This window comes from Drosophila suzukii, chromosome 2R (assembly GCF_043229965.1).
Source record: "Drosophila suzukii chromosome 2R, CBGP_Dsuzu_IsoJpt1.0, whole genome shotgun sequence".
NCBI lineage: Eukaryota > Metazoa > Arthropoda > Insecta > Diptera > Drosophilidae > Drosophila > Drosophila suzukii.
In genome coordinates, this window is record NC_092081.1 from 1974172 (window position 1) to 2000430 (window position 26259).

General features: G+C 39.5%; 1 protein-coding gene across 4 annotated transcripts in view; it reads right to left on the reverse strand.

The window, feature by feature from the left end:
• Positions 1–3653: 3653 nt before the first annotated feature.
• EcR (Ecdysone receptor) overlaps positions 3654–26259 on the reverse strand; it is a 96113-nt gene continuing 73507 nt past the window's right edge. For 3 of the 4 annotated variants that reach the window (XM_070994874.1, XM_017087785.4, XM_036814164.3), the window contains 4 exons: positions 7872–8389; positions 7277–7420; positions 7059–7211; positions 3654–6994 (listed from right to left, as the gene is read on the reverse strand). In XM_070994874.1, the coding sequence (XP_070850975.1) occupies positions 5807–6994; positions 7059–7211; positions 7277–7420; positions 7872–8389 (2003 nt within the window). In that variant the 3' untranslated portion in view covers positions 3654–5806. The remainder of the gene's footprint in view (positions 6995–7058; positions 7212–7276; positions 7421–7871; positions 8390–26259) is intronic. The other variant, XM_065863504.2, reaches the window with a different exon arrangement.

The window sequence follows — 26259 nt, forward strand, 5'->3', positions numbered from 1 at the left end:
CGGTGAAAATTGGGCTTTAGATCCCTGATTACGTTAGTTTCAATTGATTTTGTACTTTAAGCCTAGTACTCAGATCGGCTAAGAGTTTCACTAGTCGAAAAATCTTATTCTTTGTAGTGTGACCGAAGTTTTGAAAGTTCACCTGCAATGCATATAGCATGGTCTTACTGTCAAGCAGCTGGGCTTGTTGCCAAACGGAAAACAAATCAATTGGAGCAATTTATAAAAGAAGAGTCTGCTGGTGCACAAAGATATTAAAATAAAAATAAATGAAATGTTCAACGAATGTTTTTATTTATGTAAATTAGAAGTTTAAGGCTTCCTTCTTGTCCCACGGATGCTTCGCAATCTTTCCCCCGCCATCTGTAGTCCAGCTCCGAGTCCCAATAGGGTGGCCAATAATGGTTGGTGATGGCTCCTCCAGCTGTCCCTTAGCGGGCGACCTTATTTTCTCCTCCCTATAGAAGCCGGCGCGTCCTCCATATCCGCTTTAGCTGTCAAGTAGCTGGTGGAGGTGGAGTCCTCAATGGAAAGCTGGTCGGAGATCGAGCGATGTCCCATGTTCCTTCCCACTGGGATTGTCTAGTGGATCTCCTCCAGCACTTCAACTATTCAGCGGATTTGCTCCGTTGTGGTATTGCTTTCTGTCGGTCAAGTCCCACAATAATGGGCAACAGCTTGGATTAGGCGTCCTTTTTCATCTGCACTGACCTCCTTTAGCCGTTTTTGGTGTTTTTCTTCCATTTTTAATTTTTAAATTCCCCACCGCTTCTGCACGAACACCGCCAAAGATTAAATTTCTTATTCTTTGGGCCGCGGCTAACGGCGTTCATCGAAAATTCACTGTCGATATCTGGTATTTTTTCTGGTATTTCCTTAGCTCATCTGAGTACCGCGCTGAAAAACAGACCAACGAAAAGATTTAGCCGCCTCTCGCTCACTCCTGTGGTTAGCTCGCGGTTTTCGTCGATGTGTGTACTACGCCTTATCGATAAAATATTGAGCTTTCAATAGATAGAAATGGCCCAACTCCTACAAAAGCAATGTACTAGCTTTGAAAATACCAAATTGAAAAAACATGTTTTAAATATATAATTTTTATTTTATTACACGTTTCATATATAGTATATATAGACTTTTGTTAGATTTATGTGTATGTATATATTTACATCTTAGTTATGCAACTACGCCAAATGTAAGTGTATCTAGGCCTAAATAAATATGTTAATTACGAAATTAGATTTAAAAAATTGAATTATTTACGCCTTAATTTGCAGCTTTAGCGACGCGCCAGACCCTCGAAAATCTCTTATTCCCCTTTATGTCCTCCAACTTAATATAAAGTTTCGCTCTTAAAAGTATAAAAGTTTTTATCTAGTTATGTTGTTAGATATAAGCAATTACATATATTAACTTTAATAAAAAAGATTTTTAAATAAGATATTAGTTTTGTTCCTTTAAATAAGAGCATTTAGATACATATCCGAGCTTATATGTACATATTTATGCACCATGTGTTATGCACACCTCACCTCCAATTTATTTCCCATCTTGGTGTAGCCAATTTCAAGCCCAGGAAAAGTCACTGTAAAAAGAAGGTATGCATGCGCTTGCCTTTGTTAATTGGGTTTAAATACTAACAATCTCTACTTCTCTCTCGTTTTCAAAAGCGGTATACGGCAATTCAGGAAATATTCGCTATATGGATGATAATAAAACGAAATAATATTTGGTTTACCGACGGATAAGTCTTAAATGTGAAGTTAAAGTTGGCTGGCAGTGTAGCATATAAATAATAATGCAAGTGAAATAGAAAACTATTTCTGGACGATCCGTCCCTATCAGTTTTTCGGTTGCTTATTTATTTCTTCTTACGTATCTGGAGTGTAATGGGCTTCATTAAGAATATTTTCTGCTGATTAGATTATCGACCTTTTTGTATTTCACGTTACTCTAAAATGCCATCATTTCAGTTTGTGTCTGCATTGTTTCCCTATTTGTATTTTCCGGAAAAATGTTTTTATTCACTAAGTTCTTTGTCTTCGAATCGTGTGCGTTGTCAATCCATATAAGTATATGTTCCGACTTAAATACATATAATCGAAATCGTACCTTGACCTGGTTGTTATAATTGAATATATTTTGTTCATTTTTTACCATTTAAATTTAGATTATTACTGATTGCAAATGAAATTAGACTTATGGTGTCTCCCCTTTAATTTACTCTAAGTTTGATTAATGGATGAGGTTTGATAACTTAGTCAATCTGCATGGGTATTAGATCTCAATTTCGATTTGGCAGTGAGAAAAACTAAGCTATTCAACTCAAGTAAACTTAAGGATCTTTGCCTTGTTTTGTTTTTTCTTACGTTTTGATAATGAAGCAAATAAAGGTCCAACATCGCGTGCTATAATTCTGAATACGCCTATGACTAGGCAAAGTTTTGCGATAAACCATTTACCTCTAACAAGGCCTGGGCCGTTTGTGTTCACCCCAATAAGATATCGTCATGGGCTGAAAGTACGTGAGAAACAAATTTCCATAACGGAATTAATATCTTGGTTAAAGGTATATATTTTGTTATTTTCCTGCTCATGCTCTGCTGCTAAGGTCTCGCTTGTAGTTAGATTTAATTTTATAATGCTTAAAACCTTTCGATCACCCTACATGTTTTGCCCGTCTGCTTCATCATCATTTGTTTTGCTTGAGGTAGTTTTTCAATTCAGGATCAATATCTACAAGTTAAACACAAAATGCTTTTAATTGTATGTGAGTGTCAATCAATTTCTCTTAGGGTTATAGGGCTGATTGCACGGTCGTGGTCATGGTTTCTACATAGTTACGACTAGGTATTAGGGAAAAACAAGTTTACACATAACAGAAAACAGTGCATTAAAATTAAACATGGTATCGAATTTAAAAAAACTACATAACGATTTTTTTACGTTTCAGCTCTTGCTTTGTGGGTTATTATTGGTTATCTCCTTTATATGAATGGATCTGTCAACAAATTTTTACTTTATACCATATTGTATTTTCGTAATTCATCAGGTTGCATTATTTGTATTTTTGTTATTTTCATTCTTTGTTTTTATTCTTACAGAGCGAGAAATATAAATATATATTTATTATTTTATGCATATGTACAGGTCTGTGGCGTGCTATAATGTAATATTTTTTTAAAGATTTAGCGAGGGTCTATCGAAAGTGTTTATTATGCTTGCCTTATACTAAATAGAATACTCGACTTGGGAATTGTAAATCGAATCGCTAAGACTCATCCGCTCCCTGACACATTCGGATTATTGAAAATGTCTTTAGCAAATAAATGTTATTTAAACATTTCATGTTAGTGCTATTATATAGCTTTATTCTGTTTCATCCAATGAAAAAGAAACAAATTAAAAAACCAATGTTGAAAAGGTACAAAACTGCTTTCCGCTTACTTGTTATTCCATTTTTAATCTGTTCCTTTCGTTCTTAGCCAATTTCACAGCCATTTGCATCGCATGCAAATATTATTCAAATTCTGAATTTTTAGCTCATAAGTCTTTCACTCACACCCAATAATTTATATCTTTTCCATAGCCAACAAAAATAAAACACATGGGATATGACGAACAAATATTGGGCAAAATAAAAACACTAGGGCTTGGATTTTGTTTTTTGCATATTTTTTGTTGTCTTAATTTTTGTCGTGTTCAACATATATTTTCATACATTTAAAATATTTTGTTTGTCGTTATTTCTTCCACTTGTGGCAATTAGGAAAAAATATTCCGCATTACGATGTAGTTTGCTTCTTTTACTTTACAATATGTGTAAAACTATAAAACAAGGTATGCATAAATGAAGCTAATGTATATTTGTATATTAATTGGTCGTACTCGAGTGTACAAGCTAGAAAGAATTGAACTTAAGCCGATTTTAAAAAATAAACTTTTAATGAGTTTGATGAGCTGGGGATTATCGCTCTGTATTTTCCCTCTGACCGATTACGATTTTTATGAATAAATAACTCACTGCTTTTTGTTTGTCAAATTGCAGGCTACATTTAATTCTCTCTTTTTAAAAGCAAAGCGATTGTTCAATAAGAGTTTTTCCTAAACGTTCATGGTTTATGCTACTTTTAGTTCATCCTTACAAAAATTCATCTGTTTAAATTAAGAATTCTTAAAAGTTTACATGTGTGGCTGTGTGTGTGTAAAATTATATTTAAATTAAGATTAGTAATAAAAGTAAAAAATTGCACAATTAAAGTAGAAAGCTACATAAGATGTTTTTTAGTCCTAATACAATAAAAGAATTTCACTTTTACCTTTACGTTTTATTTCATTTATATTATACAGTTTTTTTCATCTTCCAACACAAATATCTTTTAAAATTATAATAAATTTGATTTAAGTTAAAATAGGGCCAACAATTCTAAACAATGTTTTTAAAATGTACATCTCAGAGGAAAATAAAACTAATAAAACCTAAAAACTTGTTTAAAAAATTGCATTACATTTTGTTTAACATAAACATTGCCAAAGTAAATAAATTTGCACGTTCTTTTAATGTGTTTTTCATTAAATAAATTTTGATTTTTCCAAATTTGTTGAATTTTTCACTCATAAAAATAAGAATTACCAATGTAAATTTCATAAATATATATGAAGACTTTTGGTGTATATGTCTGTTTATATGTGTGTGTGTTTTTTATTAAAATGATTGAAAACTATTTTACACCAAAAAGTGTTTATTGAACTTGAAATCAATATTAAATATAGACTTAATACCTTTTGATTCCTTTTGGTTTGTGAGTAAGACTCCTCCAACCACTTCAATTTAATTATCTTTTGTTAAAGTTTAATATAAAAGTTTTGTTAAAAAAATGTCGAAAAACGATGCCAATATTAAACGATTTTCGTTTTTGCTTGCAAAGGTTTTTGGGTGAAAATCATTAGAATCTTAGAATTTAAATTCTCATTTTTAAAAAATATAGGGAGGGCATAATAATTATGATTTTTGTTTAGTTTTACTTTTTTGTAATATTTTTTTGCAGTTTGCCTTTCGTTATGAAATAAAATATTTATAAAATCAGTCCGAGTTTTGCATGTTTTTTTAGAGTTCTTTGTTTTCAATTAATTTAAATGTATTTAGTTATGGTGGATGTTATTCTTTTTTTCATAACTAATATTTTCCTTTAACAGATTTCCTCACTTCTCTTACATTAGAATTAAGAGTTATAGTTAGATATTATACAGTTGCTTTCATTAAGTTTACAGTTAGTACTTATTATTTCACATATTTTTAAAATATAAACAATCTTTATTCTCTTCTCTCTTCTCTCTTGTCTCGCCCTACTCTCTGTTCTTTTTTCTGATCTGTTTCGTATGCAGTTCAGAGCATCAAATTGAATAACAAAATTCGAGAATTGATCGTGAGGAATAGAACATCCGCCCACCAAAGAATTGATACTAAACTTCAAGATTTGTAACGGTTCTCTTTGAAATATATGTCTCTCCGTTTCTCAACGCTTTTGTCCAATTGTTGTTGAAGCTTTTCAAGTAAGCTTTTGTATGTGTTAATAGGTTGTGTTACCTGTTAATTCGTAAGAATAAAAGATAAACTCTAATATTTGCAGGCTTAAGACTAAATAACTGCATTTTACTCTTGTCCATTAATTATTCTCTTCTTTTCTCACTTTATCCGCAACGAACATGCAGGGATGGAACTCCCATGGAACTGCCCCTAGATCGGTGTGGGTTCTTAATCCAGCAGGACTCCGATGGTCTGTTGGTGACGCTGTGACTGCGTCTGCTATGCCGTCGTCGAGTGCTCCGATTTGACAGACACTCCGCCGATGAGCTGCTCCTGGTGCGAGTGCAGGGCCACACCCATCAGGGCCATCGCCGTCTGGGCGTTTGCATACATGCTGACGTTGCCGCCCGCTCCGACACCTACTCTAACTCCGTTGCCCATCACCACCGCAGGTGTGGTGGAGGTCGCAGGAACAGCAGCTGTGATGCTGCTTGAGGAGGTGGTCGCCGCCGTGATGGATCCTATGGACCTACTTGCGCCAATAAAGTCGCTGCTCGTACTGACCGCCGAAACGGAACTAGAACCGGGAACGGTGGCGGGCCCGGAAACCGGAAGAAGCTGTGGCTGCGGCTGGAGCTGCGGCAGGAGCTGGGGCTGGAGCTGGGGTTGGAGCTGGGGTTGGAGCTGTGGCTGGAGCTGGGGTTGCAGCTGGGGTTGCAGCTGGGGCTGGAGCTGGGGCTGGAGCTGGGCTTGCAGTTGGGGTTGCAGTTGAGGTTGTAGCTGCGATGGTAACTGCGGTTGCGTATTGTTTTGGGTCTGGGTCGGAGGCTGGGGTTGGTGGTGGGCCGCGGCTGCCGCCGCCGAAGTGGAGGCGGACTCGGAGTCGATGCTTGCGGTTATGGCGCCACCAACCGAGGCGCGCATTCGCTCCGCCCGTTCGAGTCGCTCGTTCTCCTCCTGTGTAACCTGGAGGTGCGACTGAACCGAGGGAGGGATTGCGTGCACGTCCCAGATCTCCTCAAGGAACTTGGGCAGCTTGCGGTTTTTAAGCTTAAGCGAAAAGCACATCTCGGCGTTCTGGTTGCCCAGTGTGCGAAGCTCGGTGAGGATCGAGAGCAGCTTAGCATAGAAGACGAGGCTCATGGAGTCGCCGCAGTGGCGATTGAGTATATAAATGCGTAGCGTGTCGATGTAGTAGCTTTGGATCGCTTCGACTAGTTGGGCCTTCTCAAGGCCCGGCCGGTCGGAGAAGATCACAATGGCAGTGAGTAGCGCGTATTCAACGTTGTCCACCTTCATCGAAAACATTTGGCGGCAGAAATGCAGCAGGTCTTCAATATTGTCAGCCATTCCGGCCATTTTGTACGAATCCCGCGTATAGGATCTGTTATTAGCGAAGAATATGGAGTCCGAGCTGTGGTCGTAGCGGCGGGCCATACGCAGCATCATCACCTCCGACGAGCATGCCTACGAGAAGATGAGTTGGGCCTTAGTCTCTTCGCTTTACCACTGTTCTTGCAATCCTACTCACCTTCAGTAACGTGATCTGGTCCTCCTGGGGTATCTTTGTAAACGCTGGTAGACCTTTAGCAAACTCAACAATTAGCTGCACTGTGAGTATGGTTATCTCTGTGATGTGCCGAAAGCTGACGTCTGTCTGGCTTTCGTTCTCATCGGGTTGACTCTGCAAAGTAAAAAAAATCATTCAAGTCTTTACAAATGTATATGGAAGATCTCAGTGAGACTCACCATTATACGTCTGAGATCCTCTTCGGATGGCTGCTCGTAGCCATCCTGGTACCAAATTAATTTGTATATAACGGCCAACTGATTGTACGTTAATGAAGGTATATTGCGCGCTTGACACTTGGCCAATATTTCATCAGGTAGTAGCTGTATCGGAAAAACAAAAGGGTAAGTGCGACGAAAAAACCTGATAGAGCGCGATAGGTATTTATCTTTATAAATGGCGTCTTGCTATCAGCTTTGTAGAATAAAAGGGTACACTAAATTCGTCGGAAAGTATGTAACAAGTAGAAGGAGCCGTTTCCGAACCTATAAAGTATATATGTTCTTGATCAGGATCACTAGCCGAGTCGATCTAGCCATATCCTTCTGTCTGTATGAACGCTGACATCTCGGAAATTATAAGAGCTAGAATTTTATGATTATTTATTAATTATAACATATAACACTCTAGCTCTTATAGTTTCCGAGATCTCAGCGCTCATACGGACAGACGGACATGGCTAGATAGACTCGGCTAGTGATGCTGATCAATACTATATATACTTTATGATTACTCTACGAGTAACGGGTATAATAAAATAAATAATTCCCTTACTGGAATAGTGGCATGCTGTGGCGCCTCGCACGTCATCAGGTCAAGAATCTCCTTCTTAACGAAGTCGTGGGCATTGCCAGAGCCCACGCTGCCACTGTTGCCGCCGTGCTGGGAGCTGGGTGATGTGGTCATCTTGTCCTTCTCCTTCTGGGCCTTCTTCTCGCGCCGCTTCATTGCGCACTGGTTCTCCGGAACGACGCACTCCGGCCTCATGCCCACGGCCAGGCACTTTTTAAGACGGCACTCCTGGCACTTGCGTCTCATGTACATGTCCATTTCGCAGGCGCGCCCGAACTTGCAGCAGTACACAGCGCTTTTCGTCACGCTGCGTCGGAAGAAGCCCTTGCAGCCCTCGCAGGTGAGGGCGTTGTAGTGGTATCCGGAGGCCCGGTCGCCGCACACCAGGCACAGTTCCTCCTGAACCCGCGGCGCAGGACCTTTCTTGCTTTTCTTCGCATCGCAGCTCTCGTTCGCCGAGTATCCATTCAGGCTGCTCGAGGGCGAGAGATCATCGCGACCTATTGACGAAGAGAAGGGGGAAACACATCTAGTTAGCATGGATTCTTTCAGCCGCAATCCATTAAACATTAGACCCAAATAAATATATTTTCTTTGGCGGAGATCTATGTTCTCCGCCATTTGCATGTTTTGCAAGCTCCGGATTGGAATATAACTCGTTTGCTTGGTTATCTGCGTCGCTTTATCCGATACCTGGCAAGCGAAGTTTAGCGATGTCCACCACAGCCATTGCCTCCCGAGAAATTTAAAATTCAATTAACGTTGTCGCTCAAAGTCAACGGTATAGGGCACAAATTTATTATATTTTAGAAAACTAGAGAGAGCTCCTACACAGAGAAAGTAAAATACTAAAACATGTCATCTATCCGGTATTTTTATTACCCTTGCAGAGAGTATTATCATTACAGTCAGAAGTTTGCAACGCAGTGAAGGTGGACATTTCCGACCCCATAATATATATATATATTCTTCATCAGCATCACTAGAGGCGTCCGTCCGTCCGTCCGTTTCTACGTAAACTAGTCTCTAAGTTTTAAACCTGTCGGGCTGAAACTTTCCCAAAAGCCTTATATCTTTTGCAGGTAGTATATAAGTCGGAACCAGCCGGATCGGAGAACTATACCTTACAGCTCCCATAGGAATAATCGGAAAAAAATTTAAAAAAATATATATTTTTGGTGTTTTTATACCCTTGCAGAGGGTATATTGCAAGAAGAGTGGAAGAAAATCACCCATCAACAGTGCGCACGTCTTGTGGACTCAGTGCCAAAGCGTTGATCCGCTCTTCTTAAGCAGAAAGGTCATCCCACTCAATATTGAAGTAAATTTATTAAAAGTATAAGGAATATTGGGAAAATTTTAACTTTTTCAACCAATATGTTCCAGGTGGCTTAAGTATGTGAGCAGGACATTTTGGAGATGGTCTCAGATTTTTTAAGTTTTTCGTTGAATATATATTTTTATAACTTGGTTATTCTTCTATTAGAACACTGATATATAGAACTAATGTGACACAAAAAATTGGAGCTGTGAAATAAAAACTTTTCTTAATTATACCCGTTACTCGTAGAGTAAAAGGGTATACTAGATTCGTCGGAAAGTATGTAACAGGCAGAAGGAAGCGTTTCCGACCCCATAAAGTATATATATTCTTGATCAGGATCACTAGCCGAGTCGATCTAGCCATGTCCGTCTGTCCGTCTGTCCGTCTGTCCGTCTGTCTGTCCGGATGAACGCTGAGATCTCGGAAACTATGAGAGCTAGGCTATTGAGATTTGGCGTACAGATTCCTGAGCTTCTTACGCAGCGCAAGTTTGTTTCAGTAAACTGCCACGCCCACTCTAACGCCCACAAACCGCCCAAAACTGTAACTCCTACAGTTTTGATGCTAGATAAAAAATTTTAACTGAAATGTATTGTTCTCATCAATACCTATCGATTGACCTAAAAAAAAGTTTGCCACGCCCACTTAAACGCCCACAAACCGCGAAAACCTGTGACGCCCACAATTTGCATGCTAGATAAAAAATTTTAACTGAAATGTATTGGTGTCGTCAATACCTATCGATTGATCCAAAAATAAATTTGCCACGTCCACTCTAACGCCCATAACGCTTAAATCTGTCTACCGCCGGTAGGTGGCGCATTTTAATCTCGCTTTGCTGCTTGCATATCTCCATTTCCCTTTGAGTAACGGGTATCTGATAGTCGAGGTACTCGACTATAGCGTTCTTCCTTGTTTTCGTTTAAATTTTTGGTTGAAGTCTTGTGGCTTAAGTATATGAGCACCACTGTATATATATATATATATATATATCCGTCCGTCCGTCTGTTTCTACGTAAACTAGTCTCTCAGTTTTAAAGCTATCGGGCTGAAACTTTCCCAAAGGTATTAATTCTTTTGCAGGTAGTATATAAGTCGCAACCAGCCGGATCGGGCAACTATATCTTATAAATGTCCACGTGGACATGGTAACAATTTAATTTTAGCCTTTATGTTATTTATTCCACTTTTTAATAAGAAAAAAAAAATTTCAGTACCAGAACCAGATGGATCGGACAACTATATCTTATAGCTCCCATAGGAATAGTCGGAAAAAAAATGTTAAAAAATTATATCTATGGTGTTTTTTAACATATAACCTCCGAGGCTTGGAAATTACATTTTTTAATTAGTTTTGAGTTTCGAATTAAATTTTATCAAAATCGGACGACTATATCACATAGCTGCCATAGGAACGATCGGAAAATTGGTGGGAAAATATTATGAAACAAATTATAGCTTCGGTGTTTTTATACCCGTTACTCGTAGAGTAAAAGGGTATACTAGATTCGTCGGAATGTATGTAACAGGCAGAAGGAAGCGTTTCCGACCCATAAAGTATATATATTCTTGATCAGGATCACTAGCCGAGTCGATCAGGCCATGTCCGTCTGTCTGTCCGGATGAACGCTGAGATCTCGGAAACTGTAAGAGATAGGCTATTGAGATTTGGCGTGCAGATTCCTGAGGTTCTTACGCAGCGCAAGTTTGTTTCAGCCGAGTGCCACGCCCACTCTAACGCCCACAAACCGCCCAAACCTGTGGCGACCACAATTTTCATGCTAGATAAAAAATTTTAACTGAAATGTATTGGTCTCGTCAATACCTATCGATTGATAAAAAAAAAAGTTCGCCACACCCACCCTAACGCCCATAACGCTTAAATCTGTCTTCCGCCGGTAGGTGGCGCATTTTAATCTCGCTTTGCTGCTTGCATATCTCCATTTCCCTTTGGTCCCATTAGCTGAGTAACGGGTATCTGATAGTAGAGGTATTCGACTATATCGTTCTTCCTTGTTTAACATATAACCTTCTACGCTTGGAAATAACATTTTTTAATTAGTTTTGAATTTCGAGTAATAGGGTGTTTTTCCAGATTGATATGCGCAAATATCAAATTTGTGACAAAACTATAGTATTAATAATAAATGTACGGTATTTTTCTTTTCAAACTGATATTCTTTCATATAAGTTTGCAATTCGTATATCAGATGGATATAATTGTACTGTCAATATTAACCAGTTTTGATTTTTCTTTTTTGCTTCTTTTTTAAAAAGGAATATTGAAACCCCTTCAAATTTGCATAAATTATTTATTTTCAATATATTTCGGTTCAACTACAAACATATTTCGGGGACCTAGCAATGTATGGCCGATCACCCTGAACTCGGACGACTAACGTACATATGTAGGTGTACAACAGCGCGACGAAGTCCTTCTCCTGTGTTCGATAAATGTCTCCCAGCGAAGTGGTGGATGCCAAATTGCCCAGCTCGGCCTCTTGGCCAGCCATTTGACTTTGTGGTAGTTCAGTGTATGTAGCCCAGCCCCCGAAAACCAAAGAGTTCGAATTAGACAAACATGAAGTAAATACAATTGAATGAATATGTATATATATGTATAACTGTACTATAAAATAAAATGAAAAAATATTTTCCTTTTTCTGGGACTGGGTGGAACGGGTTAAAGCTCAAATGTTCTTAATTTGAGAATTTAGAAGCTCACTACCAAGAACTTGTTCTTAATTTAAGCGCTTGGCATTTCTCAGCTTGAGTAGAGGGGATACTCGATTCTAAAATGCAATCCAACAATTTCTTAATATGAGTGCAGTTTGTACTCATATATTTAGGAAAATGTTCAAAAAAGTGCACATATGTACTCAATTTAGGTACGTATTTTTAGGAAATTTATACTGATAGTGAGTGCTTTGCACTTAAAATCAGAATTTTTGCTGAATTTTTGAGTACAATAATTCTCAACCTGAGTGCAAATTACTTGAATAAATCTGTCTGTGTAGCTTTTATAATTACCGAGATCTCAGAGTTCATACGAACGGACAGAACGTCGGTTAGATGGACATGGCTAGATCGACTTGGCTTGTGATCCTGATCAACGCATCCTTTAACCTATTAAATACTTTCCGACGAATACTCAACGATACTCTACGAGTAACGGGCACACTCAATAAAAAATCAAGTATTTCGTGCTTGAATCAAGTATTTTCGTTGTCAAAACTTCGTCAAGAATGGAAATTACGGAACACGAGAACAAAATGCAGCTTTCAAGCACGAATTTTCAAGACCGAAAATAATATGTTTCTGAACCTTTCCGTCTACCATAAAGTATGAATATTTCTTAAATCTTATCATGTTTGTACTAATGAAAAGAAAGATTTAATAATAAAGTAAGAAAGTTGCAGGCATGATTTAAGGACGAATAATTCTTAAATCAATATACGTATATTCTAAACTTAAATTGGGTCTTAAATATATTCTAGTAAGAGAAGAGGTATTGAAAACTGAAATAAACGAGTAAAAATAATATTAATATTTTAAGTTTACTTACGTCTTGCCGTTCACGGGCATTAACACTGTGTAATTTATGCGCTATATACCGAGCACTTTCAGAAAAAACAGTTGGGAATTATTAGGTATTTGAATCGGACATTTCCTTAATGTGAGAACTTTTTCAGCACGAACGTTCTTGAATCGTTCTTGAATCAAGGCTGTTTGTACTTGATTTAAGCACGGTGTTTTTAGCTGAGTGTACAAAAATATCCCAAGTGACGCTATTACATCAGTTTTGAAAACAATGGTGCAAGTTCAAACCGGAGCCAAAAGTTTAGAAATGGTGTTCGAGATAAAAAAAGTAAATGTGAGTGAATAATTTCTAGATTTGTAGAAAAAAGTTATGCGGTGGTGAAACCCTTTAAATGATTTTTTAGTCACCATCCATAAGCCACCAAGGCCCATCATCGATTACGTTCAAAGAGGGGGATCAAGAACTGTGCATTGCGTTGGAGCTACGTTATGCGAATAGTCACGCCTGCAACACTCCCAGAGATAAAAGAATATCAAGTGCAAGTTTTCCCCACCAAGGCACTAACTATGTGCCAGGGAAGGGCCGCTGGAAAGAGACTGGATGGGAGGGGAAGTGGGCGTTGGTAGCGCATAAGTACGTGCTGCAGTTACAAAAGGAACAGAAACAGCCGCAGGAATGACAGTGATAGCAGCAGCAATGGCAATAGAAGGCTGGCCCAAGGCACGTCTCAGACTCTTAAGTAACGTACCAGAAACAGAAGGAATCGAAGCCAAAGCGGCTAAGACGTCACTTGGCCACAAAGGCACCCTCCTCGTACTGCTGCGGCATCCCTCTTCTCTGGCTTCAACTGCATCCGAGTGCAACGCAGTGCATTGTCGGCCTAACACAGTTTCGAGCAACCGTTTTCCCCGCCTGCCCACAAGTCACATGGCCATAAATATTACCCATGCGCCCCGTTGCCTTGGCTCGCGGCTACTTTCCCTCCCCTCCTGCAGTCGCCTCGTTTTAATTTCACTGCCAGCCAGGGAAGGAGCCCGGGAAAGCGCAGAAAATGAAATAAACGACGGCGTCATGCAAACTTTGTCTGCTCCAGCGGCTCATGGAAAATTGAGAATGGAAAATGGGGAGACGCCAACTTGACTGCGTTTTCACTGAACTGGAGAGCCAAGTTTGTGTGTGTGCGCCAAAGCCAAAATGAAGAAAATGGTTGTTGCTTTGGCAGGGAAATCGGTTGCCCAAAAGTAAAAACCGGCTTTGGTACCCTGCTCGTCTAAACTGGTCTCGGAAGAAGGGGGCTGAGTTCGTCCCACGGGATCGCCGCTGCTGATCCGATTGAGCAGAGGTAGGTAGACGTGAGGTGACTGCACCTACAAAAAAATCTTTGAGTGTCAATTTGATAAGTGTGGGTGAAAATAACACTATACGTAGGATAACATTTTTGGGATCATTTTGAGCCTAAACAAGTATCAAAAGTATGAAGTAAAACGTGTCATTTGGCTACAAGCGTTGATACTTCGATACCGATAAAAGCTTTTTTTGATTGCTTGAGTTTCGAACTGCGCTCAAGTATCGGTTATCATGGCGTTTACCCTAAACACCCGCAGGAAACGTTGTGCGATGGACCAATGGGTAAGGTGTCTGTCTCTGATGCAGAAGGTCCATGGTTCAAGTACGCGCCGATGCAAAGTACGCTGTAAGACTTTTAAGAATAATATCTAACATTTCCTTATCAATTGTGATAGCAAAGTTGTATTTGAAACTTTTTCAGATTTCAAATAAACAAACTAAATAAGTTTGCAAAAAGCGGGACTCGAACTACTAACCACCAGTCCAGTGCATAAAAAACAATGCGCTATCACTCTGAAGCATATCAATATTTTAGTTTCTTGCGGCAGAATGCTTTTTTGTGACAAAAAGCTTTTTCGTAAAAAACTAAATAGGGGCATATTGATGACGATTTTTTTGGGTGTAGAAAAGCTGCACAATTACCCACCCGCGTGACGAATACTTCGTCCCCTGGAGGACTGAGCGTGAGTAACATCAACTTTGTGACTATCGGTAATTATTAGCCTGTGCTGAAATGCAACTCGCCCACAAACAGCAAACACACACAGACCCACAGAGGAACCACATTTCATTTTTCATCCATGAAAAGACATTTTCCATCGCACGCAATGTCCGCAGAAGAGCAAAGCGCCATTGAGTAACAAACGAAAGCAGAACGGGAATGGATGGAAAAAGTGGACGCCAGATCGGCAACAGTACAGAACAAAAGACACCCCCGAGTCCATCCAACTTCCTTCCATCCGCCCCTCTGGAGCTGCCAACGTTTGGAGTTCATTGTGTTATTGTGCTTAGTCGCTCGGTCTCTGTTACACACCCATATAGTCCATGTATGCGACTCCGCCGACTAAGGGCAAAGGAAGTTCGGTGGAGAAGCAATTTGAAAGCTGTAGCCCCATATACATACATATGTATGTACATTGTACATCCATACATACATGTGTTGTAGATGGCCACGAAAGAAACTGCAGCCAGAGCCCCACAACTTCCAGTTCAGTGCAGGCGATTCGGACTTTTACGCTAAAGAAACAATGTTTTGAATACGTCCTTGACTTTCGGAAAACTAACTAAAGACGTCAGTAATAATATTGATTTTATTTGAAAGTCTAATATAGTACACTGTTCTTCAGCTTAGACCACTTGTGGCCAAAAGACACACGCTGTCTGTGTGGCGGCGACCGGCTGTGCACCACCATACTTTTATGATATGATTTACTTTGTCCGTAGCGGAAAAGGATAAAGGGTTTTCGCAGGGTTACGGTTTCCAATAAGAAAATGTTAAAAATTTGAAGTTGGTATTGAATAGTGAACATAATTTGTAGAAATACCATTCGGCATTTTATGTACCTCGAAATACCACCAAACTTGTGGGAAACTATAGACCGATTTGGGCAAAGCAAATTCTAGTTTGTAATTTTTTTCGGAAATTCAAGAAAGAAATTTACACTGCTACTGGTTCAAGTTAGCTTGCCTACCTTTTTTGCAGGCCGCACAACAACACTGGACACCTGCAGCCTGCGCTTTCTGGCATCTCACTCACTCTCTCGCTGACACTCTCTCTGCGCCTCTTTGTTTGCTCGCGCTGTACGCCCTTGCTGGAAAAAACTGTAAAATGTTGATGCAGGCCTCGAAAGTATGCAGTTTGCCTTTGGCATTGCCACTGTCACTGCGGGCAGCGCAGTCGGCGTCATGAGCAGCCCACCACCCACTGCGCCGCGTGTGTGTGTGTGCGGGAGTGCACGAGAGCGGATTGCACGTCGCACGAGTTTCCATAGTGGTGTAGGTAAGTTCTCCCTGCTGCATTTTGCATCTTTTTTGTCTGTTCATTTTGGCTTTTCATAGCTTTTTCACACACACTTTTTGTTCTAGTTAAAGAAACGAAACTTTTTGTTACAGCTCCTGTTGTTTCCGATGCTCCTGTTTTTGTTGCTCCCCTCTATGGCGAAAATGTCTCTTTGTATGCACTTTGCTCGCCTGGGTGTGTGTGTGCTGTGAATGCAATATTTTTAAGCGGCTTGCTTTCCGTGAATGCATAAAAAGGGCGAAGAAGAGTCAGCGGCAGCCTGTGCAAATAGCGCCTTCTGTGCAGAGAATAGAGAAGCAAGGCAAATAAGTTCCAAGGCGACCCGTCCAACCGGCCCGCGAATTGGCAGTCTAGTAGAGCCGCACTTATAAAAAACAGCCAGACAATAAAATCAAGCAGGGATACTTCAATGGTAATATCGATAATATCGATTTCCTCAATAAGGACTTTGTTACGTTTAACTTTATAGTGGGAAGCGGAATGTAAACGATGCAACATGGGAATCAACTTGATAAACGCGATAGTCATAGAATGTCACTTATTAGTATTATAATTTAAAGCAAGAACGAAGCTAAGGAAGATAGAGGTAGCTACGTCGTTGCATTCATTTGCTTATAACTTTTTAATGAATGGTCCGTTTTGAACTATTTGTAGATGGGTACATAATGGGTATATTATAAATAGTTAAAGTGGGCGTGGTTCTCCGACAAAACAATTTTCCGCGTTTATCCGGACAGAAGGACGGAGATGCCTAAATCGACATGGCTAGTGATCCTGGTCATGAATATAGATTCTAAAACGATTCTGAGCGTTGGAAAAATAATAGTTGTGTCTTAAACTAGCACTTTGCAAATCACCCAAATATCAGAAATCCTTAACTCCAGTGTACGTTAATACCGTAACACATTATTGACACATTTTCTGTGTACATCATCGCTCGTCGCTCGACTGTTTATTACCCATGGCACTAAAATTTAAATGCAAAGGCGTTGCGGGCGATTACATAAAAGAAAGCCGACGACCCTAAGTCAAAACAAATTGAGCAGGCCCAACTGACCACCACAAGTGCAGAGTTTACCCACAAAGGGGATGATTGTTGCAGGTGGTTGGGGATTCGGGGTGCTGCACCTTGGCTTTGGCCGTAGCTAGGATGATTTGTGATGGCCAGCCGGTCGAGTCGCTAAGGCCAAAATCAACCTAGTCTACGTAAACGTAGAACCGGAGTTGAAAAACTGTACCACAGAAAGCGCATGTCCATTGCACTGTCTGCAGCTCTCTGTCTCTCTCTTTTTCCTCTGCTCTGCCGTTTGTTTGGGGTTGCACACGTTTTTCTGTTCCAGGGGTTTCTCTAGTGCAAGGCTGCAATTTATTTTGCACGAGCTTGTCAGTTGTTAGGCACGTTTCGCCACCCCCAAGCCCCGAGAGTCCCCTTACGCCTTGTGAGTGCTTGGATTATATGGTTGAAAAATTGATTTTTTCAGTTCGTTGGCATGTTGCCGCCTGGCCATGTAGATTCTTGTGTTTGACCAGGGGCAGGGACACGGACAACGAGCCGGGAGAGGGTAGGGGCTGCACCGTGCGCAATAGGTAGCTGGAAATGATTTGTAACCTACTTTAAGCACAGGTCGACATTTAGACCAAGGGTCGTCGCATGACCTTTCGTGTGTTTTCCAACGACTTATATACATTTTTGATTGATCTTTTTGAAAAAAGTTATTGCTGGTATACATGGTTTAAAACTCAACGAAAAAATTTTAACTTTTGAATACATTTTTTTCTACACTTTAATCAACCATGTGAAGGGGAGAGAGCAAGGTATCATTTTTTGGACCCCCCTAATGTACAATGTACATATATTATTTGAAAATGAATTAAAGTAACGTATTTCGCTTACAGTCCTTGGAAGGACTTGGATGCACACTGTTTTAAAGGCTTTAAGCAGAACAATTTGAACTAGGTTCTACCGCCAATATACTACACTGCGAACTCCCACTCCGTTCCTTCGTACTACCCTGAAAGGGTTTCCTGCTCTGCCATTTGCCAACACTACATATGTATATACCATTTCTGTCCCACTGGAACCCGCCATTTTTTGCGCACTCCTTCGTTAATGACATGGGTATGCATTTGTATGGAACACATGGAAACAAACAGAGTCTCGTGTAAACTTGCAATGTTGTGCGATTTGTTTACAGTTTGCTTTTTATAGCCAACGCTATGTTTTATTTACGCTACTTTGCCCCGCTGCCCCGCTTACCAACACTGGCCAGCTGCAATCCCGACAGATATTACAGAAGAAGAGATCGAGTGGGACATGGTTGGAGGAGAGAAAGAAGCGGAGACGTTACACTTCTAGTCAAAAGTATAGCAATAGCGAACAATAGAGCTAAAAACAAATGGCAATGGAGAAAAGCCATTAGACACACAAAGAAAAGAACGAGCTAAAACAAAAATACAAAAAAAACGTTGGAGAATAAGAGCTAAAATAGATGGACAAAGAAATGAAGAATCTTCGTGGTAGCCAGCAAAAGTGTTTCAATCGGTAGCTTCGCTATTTTGGGAGTGTTGAGACCTTCAGAAAAGGGCACTGGGCATATGGAAAGATATATACACAATAGATAACGTCATAAAAGTCAATACATTCTTAGGGGCCAAAGTATGATAAACGATATAAGATATATCTAGTATACCAAGCCAAGTGTATACAAAAAATTGGTTTTCATCGATGGGATTCTAACTAGCTTTTCATTCATGAGAGCGTGGTGCTCAAGTAAATATTTTATTTGCATACTTCCTCACCCTCGGACTCCACTCATTGCAGCGTGACTTGTGCGAGCAATGGAGCGTTCTCCTCAGCTGCTATGTAAAATCCAGCACACAACTTTCGTTCAAGTACGGTTTATGGGGTTGCAGACGCCGCTATTGGAGTTTTAGCGAACAGAAGTTTTAAATTAAATGGCACAGAACCTTAAACATGGTCATGGTAGAGCATAATTGCGACCTTGTTGCGTTAGGTAAAAGTCGATTCCGACTTTGCCCCTCTTTGAGATCCCGTCTGGCATTTCAATTTTATGGTTATTGTTATAACATTATCAACATGCTGTAATGCAGCAGTCAGCAGTCCAACATCTCTTTGCCCACTCGCCCCACGGCGATTTGTGCGGCTTAGTCGTCGACTTGGCTTCAGACCTATTAAATATCAGTCACATTGTTGTTTGTCAGTGATTTTTATTGAGCGACACGAACAACGACACACTTTGTTCTGGGTTTGAGCGACTTACAATACACAATACATAAGATCTCGTTGCTGTATCTGCCTTTTAAAATAATATACGTCTGACAAGCGTGGACTAGTCTTCGTCCTGTAAGTCACTTACGTCTTCAGCAGACGGGGGAAGATTGGGTGACAGCGGATATCAATAGGCCGTCAGGGAGAGTGTGCGAAGGCAACTGCTACATGTATACAGCAGTAGATTTGCAATCGTTTTTTTTTACTTCGGCGAGCAAGTTTATATACCCTTGCAGTTATAAGAAATGGTATGTTAGTTACGTCATTATACCCGTTACTCGTAGAGTAAAAGGGTATACTAGATTCGTCGGAAAGTATGTAACAGGCAGAAGGAAGCGTTTCCGACCCCATAAAGTATATATATTCATGATCAGGATCACCAGCCGAGTCGATCTAGCCATGTCCGTCTGTCTGTCCGTCTGTCCGGATGAACGCTGAGATCTCGGAAACTATGAGAGCTAGGCTATTGAGATTTGGCGTGCAGATTCCTGAGCTTCTTACGCATCGCAAGTTTGTTTCAGTAGACTGCCACGCCCACTCTAACGCCCACAAACCGCCCAAAACTGTGGCTCCTACAGTTCTGATGCTAGATAGAAAATTTTAACTGAAATGTAATGTTCTCATCAATACCTATCGATTGACCCAAAAAAAGTTTGCCACGCCCACTTTAACGCCCACAAACCGCAAAAACCTGTGACGCCCACAATTTTCATGCTAGATAAAAAATTTTCACTGAAATGTATTGGTCTCGTCAATACCTATCGATTGATCCAAATCAAGCAGCAAAGCGAGATTAAAATGCGCCACCTACCGGCGGTAGACAGATTTAAGCGTTATGGGCGTTAGAGTGGGCGTGGCAAATTTGTTTTTGGATCAATCGATAGGTATTGATGAGAACAATACATTTCAGTTAAAATTTTCTATCTAGCATCCAAACTGTAGGAGTTACAGTTTTGGGCGGTTTGTGGGCGTTAGAGTGGGCGTGGCAGTCTACTGAAACAAACTTGCGCTGCGTAAGAAGCTCAGGAATCTGTACGCCAAATCTCAATAGCCTAGCTCTCATAGTTTCCGAGATCTCAGCGTTCATCCGGACAGACAGACGGACAGGCGGACATGGCTAGATCGACTCGGCTAGTGATCCTGATCAAGAATATATATACTTTATGGGGTCGGAAACGCTTCCTTCTGTCTGTTACATACTTTCCGACGAATCTAGTATACCCTTTTACTCTACGAGTAACGGGTATAAATATCAATATAATATGGCAACAGAAGAGTCCAAAATTGATATGACCAGTTTTGGTATTTTATTTTCTCTGTATACCTGCAGTAGAAAGCAGGCTATTGTGAAGGTTTTAACCCGGTAGCACAAAAATGGAGAGACTAGTTCGCATAGAAACGGATAGACGGACGGACACACGGACATGACTTTATCGACTCTTCTAGAGGTGCAGATCAAGGATTACTGCTTTACTTTATGGGTTCTTAGATCTTGGAAACTATAAAAGCTAGAAAGTTAAGGTTCAGCATACTGATTCTAGTTATTCTAGCGAAGGGCAAGTGTATTTCAGCATGATGCCACGCACAATATGCGGCCCACAAACGCTCATAACAATAAGTTTGGATTTGGTTTTGTTTATCATCCCTTGAGCTTTCGTTAGCTGGTAATAGAAGCACTCGAATATAGCGTTTTTCTTTGCTAAATCCTATGGACTTAAAGATCAGTTTGGTCTTTTTGCCCTCCTTTTTAGGTCACGAATGGCCTAAAAATATTTGACAGCTAAAAACCGTTTATCTCACTAAAAAAACACACACTTTTATTGTGTCCACGGTGTGAATCAATCCGGGATCTTCCGCAAAGAGTCCGATGCGTTACTTACTAACTTGAACTTACACGCTCATGTTTTACATGGTGCGAATGCCCGATGTGTATGGCGTCTGCCTCTGATGTGAGAGGAACCCGGTTCGGATTCCCGCTAGGGCCAGAGTAAGTCAAAAGATTTCAGGAAACATATTAAAAATTTTTCCTTAGCCATTTTAACTATAATTATTTTATTGAAAAATAAATCAAATTTACTTATTAGAAAGGAAAAGGAAAATAAAACAAGAGCACAAATATTAAAAATACATTGAAACTCGATTTTTAAGATATTTTTCTTCTTCTGTGTATATCCGAGGACCAAGGAATTGAACTCCACTAATGGCAGCCCTAAAAATGTTTATAAAAATTGGTTTTCTGATTACCAAAAAACAGACAATTGCAACAAAATATTCCGACCGAAAGGAGTAGGGCATTTACTCACACACTTAACAGCAACAAAATTAGCAAGAAAGGAAGTTAGCTTCGGCAAGCCGAAGTTTGCATACAGTTATAATTATTAAATTTAAAAATACAAAAAATTATATACCCAATAGTAAAGATAATATGTCAAAGAACACCGAAGCTATAATTTGTTTCATATTATTTTCCCACCAATTTTCCGATCGTTATTATGGCAGCTATATGATATAGTTGTCCGATTTTGATAAAATTAAATTCGAAATTCAGAACTAATTAAAAAATGTTATTTCCAAGCGTAAGAGGTTATATGTAAAAAAAACGCCATAGCTATAAATTGTTTCAAATTATTTTCCCACCAATTTTTCGATCGTTCCTATGGCAGCTATATGATATAGTACTCCAATTTTGATAAAATTAAATTCGAAATTCAGGACTAATTAAAAAATGTTATAAACACCAAACAAATAATTTAGGGGGCTATAAGATATAGTTGTCCGATCCGGCTGGTTCAGACTTATATACTATCTGCAAAAGAAACAAGACCTTTGGGAAAGTTTCAGCCCGATAGCTTTAAAACTGAGAGACTAGTTTGCGTAGAGACGGACGGACAGGCGGACATGGCTAGATCGACTCGTCTAGTGATGCTGACCAAGAACATATATACTTTATGGGGTCGGAAACGCCTCCTTCACTGCGTTGCAAACTTTTGACTGGAATAATAATACCCTCTGCAAGGGTATAAAATTGAATGTTGGCGGCGTCCGCTAACTGTGCGTATGAGCGATTTCTCTGGCTTTTGACATTGTGGGAAATTCTTTTGTCGAGAGCAGCAAAAACACATATTGTTTGAGCTGGTTTTTTGGGTACGGCATATTACATTACAACGTCTCCGTTGGTTGGTAAAAGGAACCGAAATGCTATAGTACTCGCTCAATATTACAAAATTCACTTCCAGGAATTTTGTATTTAAGCAAGCATTAAAAATTCCACTTTTGGTTTGTGCAGCGACATGCAAAATTAAATGAAAATCGAGTGACAAGCTAGGTTACTTGGGGCGGTAACGATGATCAACCTGACTCTAATGCCCAATTTACACAGCGTTGTGTTTACACATGAGCAAGTTCGTAAACCAAAAGTCTATGGGACATAAAAAATTTAAATCACTCTTCAATTTGGATAAGAATTGTAGACTTCTAGACTATAAAATAAATAATTTTCGGTTATTTATAGCGTGTATATTTTTTGCTCAAAACTTAACTGAGATAACAAAAGTATGTACAACAGCGGCGGACACATAATTTGGTTGTGGGGGGGATATAAGAAAATTTATTGAGTAGAAATAAAACAAGGAAGAACGCTATAGTCGAGTACCTCGACTATCAGATACTCGTTCCTCAGTTAAAGGGACCAAAGGGAAATGGAGATATGCAAGCAGCAAAGCGAGATTGAAATGCGCCACCTACCAGCAATAGACAGATTTAAGCGTTAGGGGCGTTAGAGTGGGCGTGGCAAATTTTTTTGGATCAATCGATAGGTATTGACGAGACCAATACATTTCAGTTAAAATTTTTTATCTAGCATGCATATTGTGGGCGCCACAGGTTTGGGCGGTTTGTGGGCGTTAGAGTGGGCGTGGCGTATTCGCGTAACAAACTTGCGCTGCGTACAAGGCTACGGAATCTAAATCTGAGATCCAAATTCTCTATCTTTTATAGTTTCCGTGATATCCACGTTCATAATTCCGATTTTCTTTAGTTTGTTGGCGGTTTGTGGGCGTTAAAGTGGGTGTGGCAAACTTTTTCTAGGTCAATCGATAGGTATTGATGAGAAAAATACATTCACTTCAGTTAAAATTTTTATTTTAGCATTAAAACTGTAGGACCCACAGTGTTGAGTGGTTTGTGGGCAATAGAGTGGGCGTGGCACACTGACGAAACAAACTAGCGCTGCGCAGGAATCTTTAGAATCTGCATGCCTAATCCTAGATTGCAGCTTTTATAGTTTCCGAGATCACAGCGTTCATACGGACAGACAAACAGATGAGTCTAGACAGAATTTAGTATACCCTTTAACATTACGAGTAACGAGTATAAAAATTGGAACTAAATGCAAATTACACATACTTTTTAAACCGAGTGGGGGATCTACCCCCATATCCCCCCGTGGATGCACTTATTATTTCGCTTTTTAAATTACAGTAGTAAATATATTTAGACAAGATTTCCCTTCAAAAAGTGAGCCTGACTTCAATTATTAACCTCGACCTAGTCATTTTCCTATTCCATAATGCCAACAGACTACAATACAAACATAGGCATATTGCATCACTTCCCCTTGGTTACTTTTCATTGTAAATTGGTAGCATCATTCCCTCTCTTATGAATCTTCATGCTCACAAATACTTTGTATAGCCATTAAGGCCCTCACTTAACCCTTGCAGGGGTGTTATGGTCTCAGCCAGAAGATTGCCAATTAGTGAAGGAGATGTTTCCGACCCTATAAAGTGTATATATATTCCTGATCAGCGTCACTAGACAATTATATCTAGCAGTCCGTCTGACGGACTCGACTAATGATCCTTGATCAAGGTTATATATACTTCATAGGGTCGGAAAAGCTTTGTTCTACCTGTTACCTACTTTTCGACGAATATAGTATACACTCAGAAAAAATCACGGTGCTAAAATCAAGTAAGTCTATACTTAAGATCGATTTCATGCTTAACATTTAAAGAACGGTCGTACTGGAAAAATATAAATTTAAATAAATATTAACTCTATAAATTCCCAACTTTTTATTCTGAAAGTTTATAAGGCGTAGAAAATACACGTTGTTAATGCCCGTGACCGGCAATTCGTAAGTTAACTTATAATATTCATGTAATTTATATATATCTTGATTATCAATTTTCAATTCTTATTTCTCTCACATAATTAAAAACCAATTTTAATTTAAATTATTCGTCATTTTATCATGCTTGCAACTTTCTTACTTTATTAATAAATCGCACTTGTTTTTAGTACAAATATGACTATATTTCACAATAATTCATACTTGGTTGTATACCGAAGGGTTTAAAAACACACTGAAATCGAGAATTTTCTGTATTAAATATTTTTGCTTTTCGAATTTTTTCTGAGTGTAGCCTTTTATTCCACGAATAACAAGTATAACTATAGCTTCGGTGATTTCGTTCATCTGGAGTTATCTGGAATTTAACATTATTTTAAGAATTTAGAATTTCGAATTTTGTATGTAAATCATACCTATAGGTAGTTTTATGAGGAGGGTCAAACGTGATTTTCAAGACATAGTTTCTTTGGCAATACTGCTTAGAATTGTCCATAGATTTCGTTTTCCCTATCACTTTTTTTGGCCCATACAAATCGGTCCGCCCTAATGTATATATATATGTGGTATAAATACAAATCTTCCGAATATACGATTTCTATAATATAGGTGCCTGCATTGCATTGCTTGTATGATATGGTTTAAGCTGCAAGGGTATATCAACTTCGGCTTGCCAAAGATAGCTTTCCTTCGGCTTTACTGTGAACTAGTCCGAGCAGCCATCATTACCCGATTATTACAGTATGTTTTTTGTTTTCTGGTTTTGTGGGGAATATCTTTTTGTGAGCAGCACAATTGTCTGGTTTAGACCAGCGATTTCATTTTTTGCCAATTGTCAAGTATTTTCCTTTGCTGGTGTTTTTTATTGAAAATAATTTATTAATTTTATTTTTGGCGTTGCTATGACAAAATGTGTGTCAAGGGGCAACATGTCAGTCATAGGATTTCTGCCTGCCTGTCAAATGTTTTTTTCACTCGAAAAGAAATTGCGCAAAGGCAGAGTGCCAAAGATAAGTTGGTATATAGGTGTACAGGTACCAGTACATAACGTACGTAGAGGCACAGATACAAAAATGGACCACTAGTGGGCCTTGCTTTTTCGCGAAAGGGGACATTTTATTTACTATTTTCAGAGCGCCTGCTGTCAAGTGTCATTACCTGGAAAGACAAAGAAACTGAGATGTAATTGAGCAGTTTTTTTACATCATACGGCTAGGAGGTAGGTAGACCTCGTGCTTGCAGATCCCATCCCAGGGAATAGTCGGAGCCCTCTCAAGCTTGAGAGCACCGAGAACTGAGCGAGAACTATGAAATCGCTTTCGGCCGAGATTTTCTAGTACTAATTATAAGCATGCGGTCACCACAGGCATCACAACTGGCATCATCATAATTATTAACATCACCATGATCAGCAGGAAAAAGCGAAATTAACATCAACCTGAGAGGAAAGAAGGGCTGGAACACTTCAGATTACCCTGGAAGGCATCTCCGTTTTAAGCTATCAAGTAACAGAAGGGATTTGGCAAATAAGGCGCAGGTTGTCACTTGTTACAGTAGAGCTCCGACGCACTAAACTAGTTATTCCAGAAGAATGGCCGAATCTAGACTCATTCATTCCTACTTGTTGGGTCGAACAAAACAATGGAAAGAATGCTATTTACAACATAGTAATTTGTATGGCTATGGCTTGCTAACGATTCGCAGTCAAGCTCGGCATG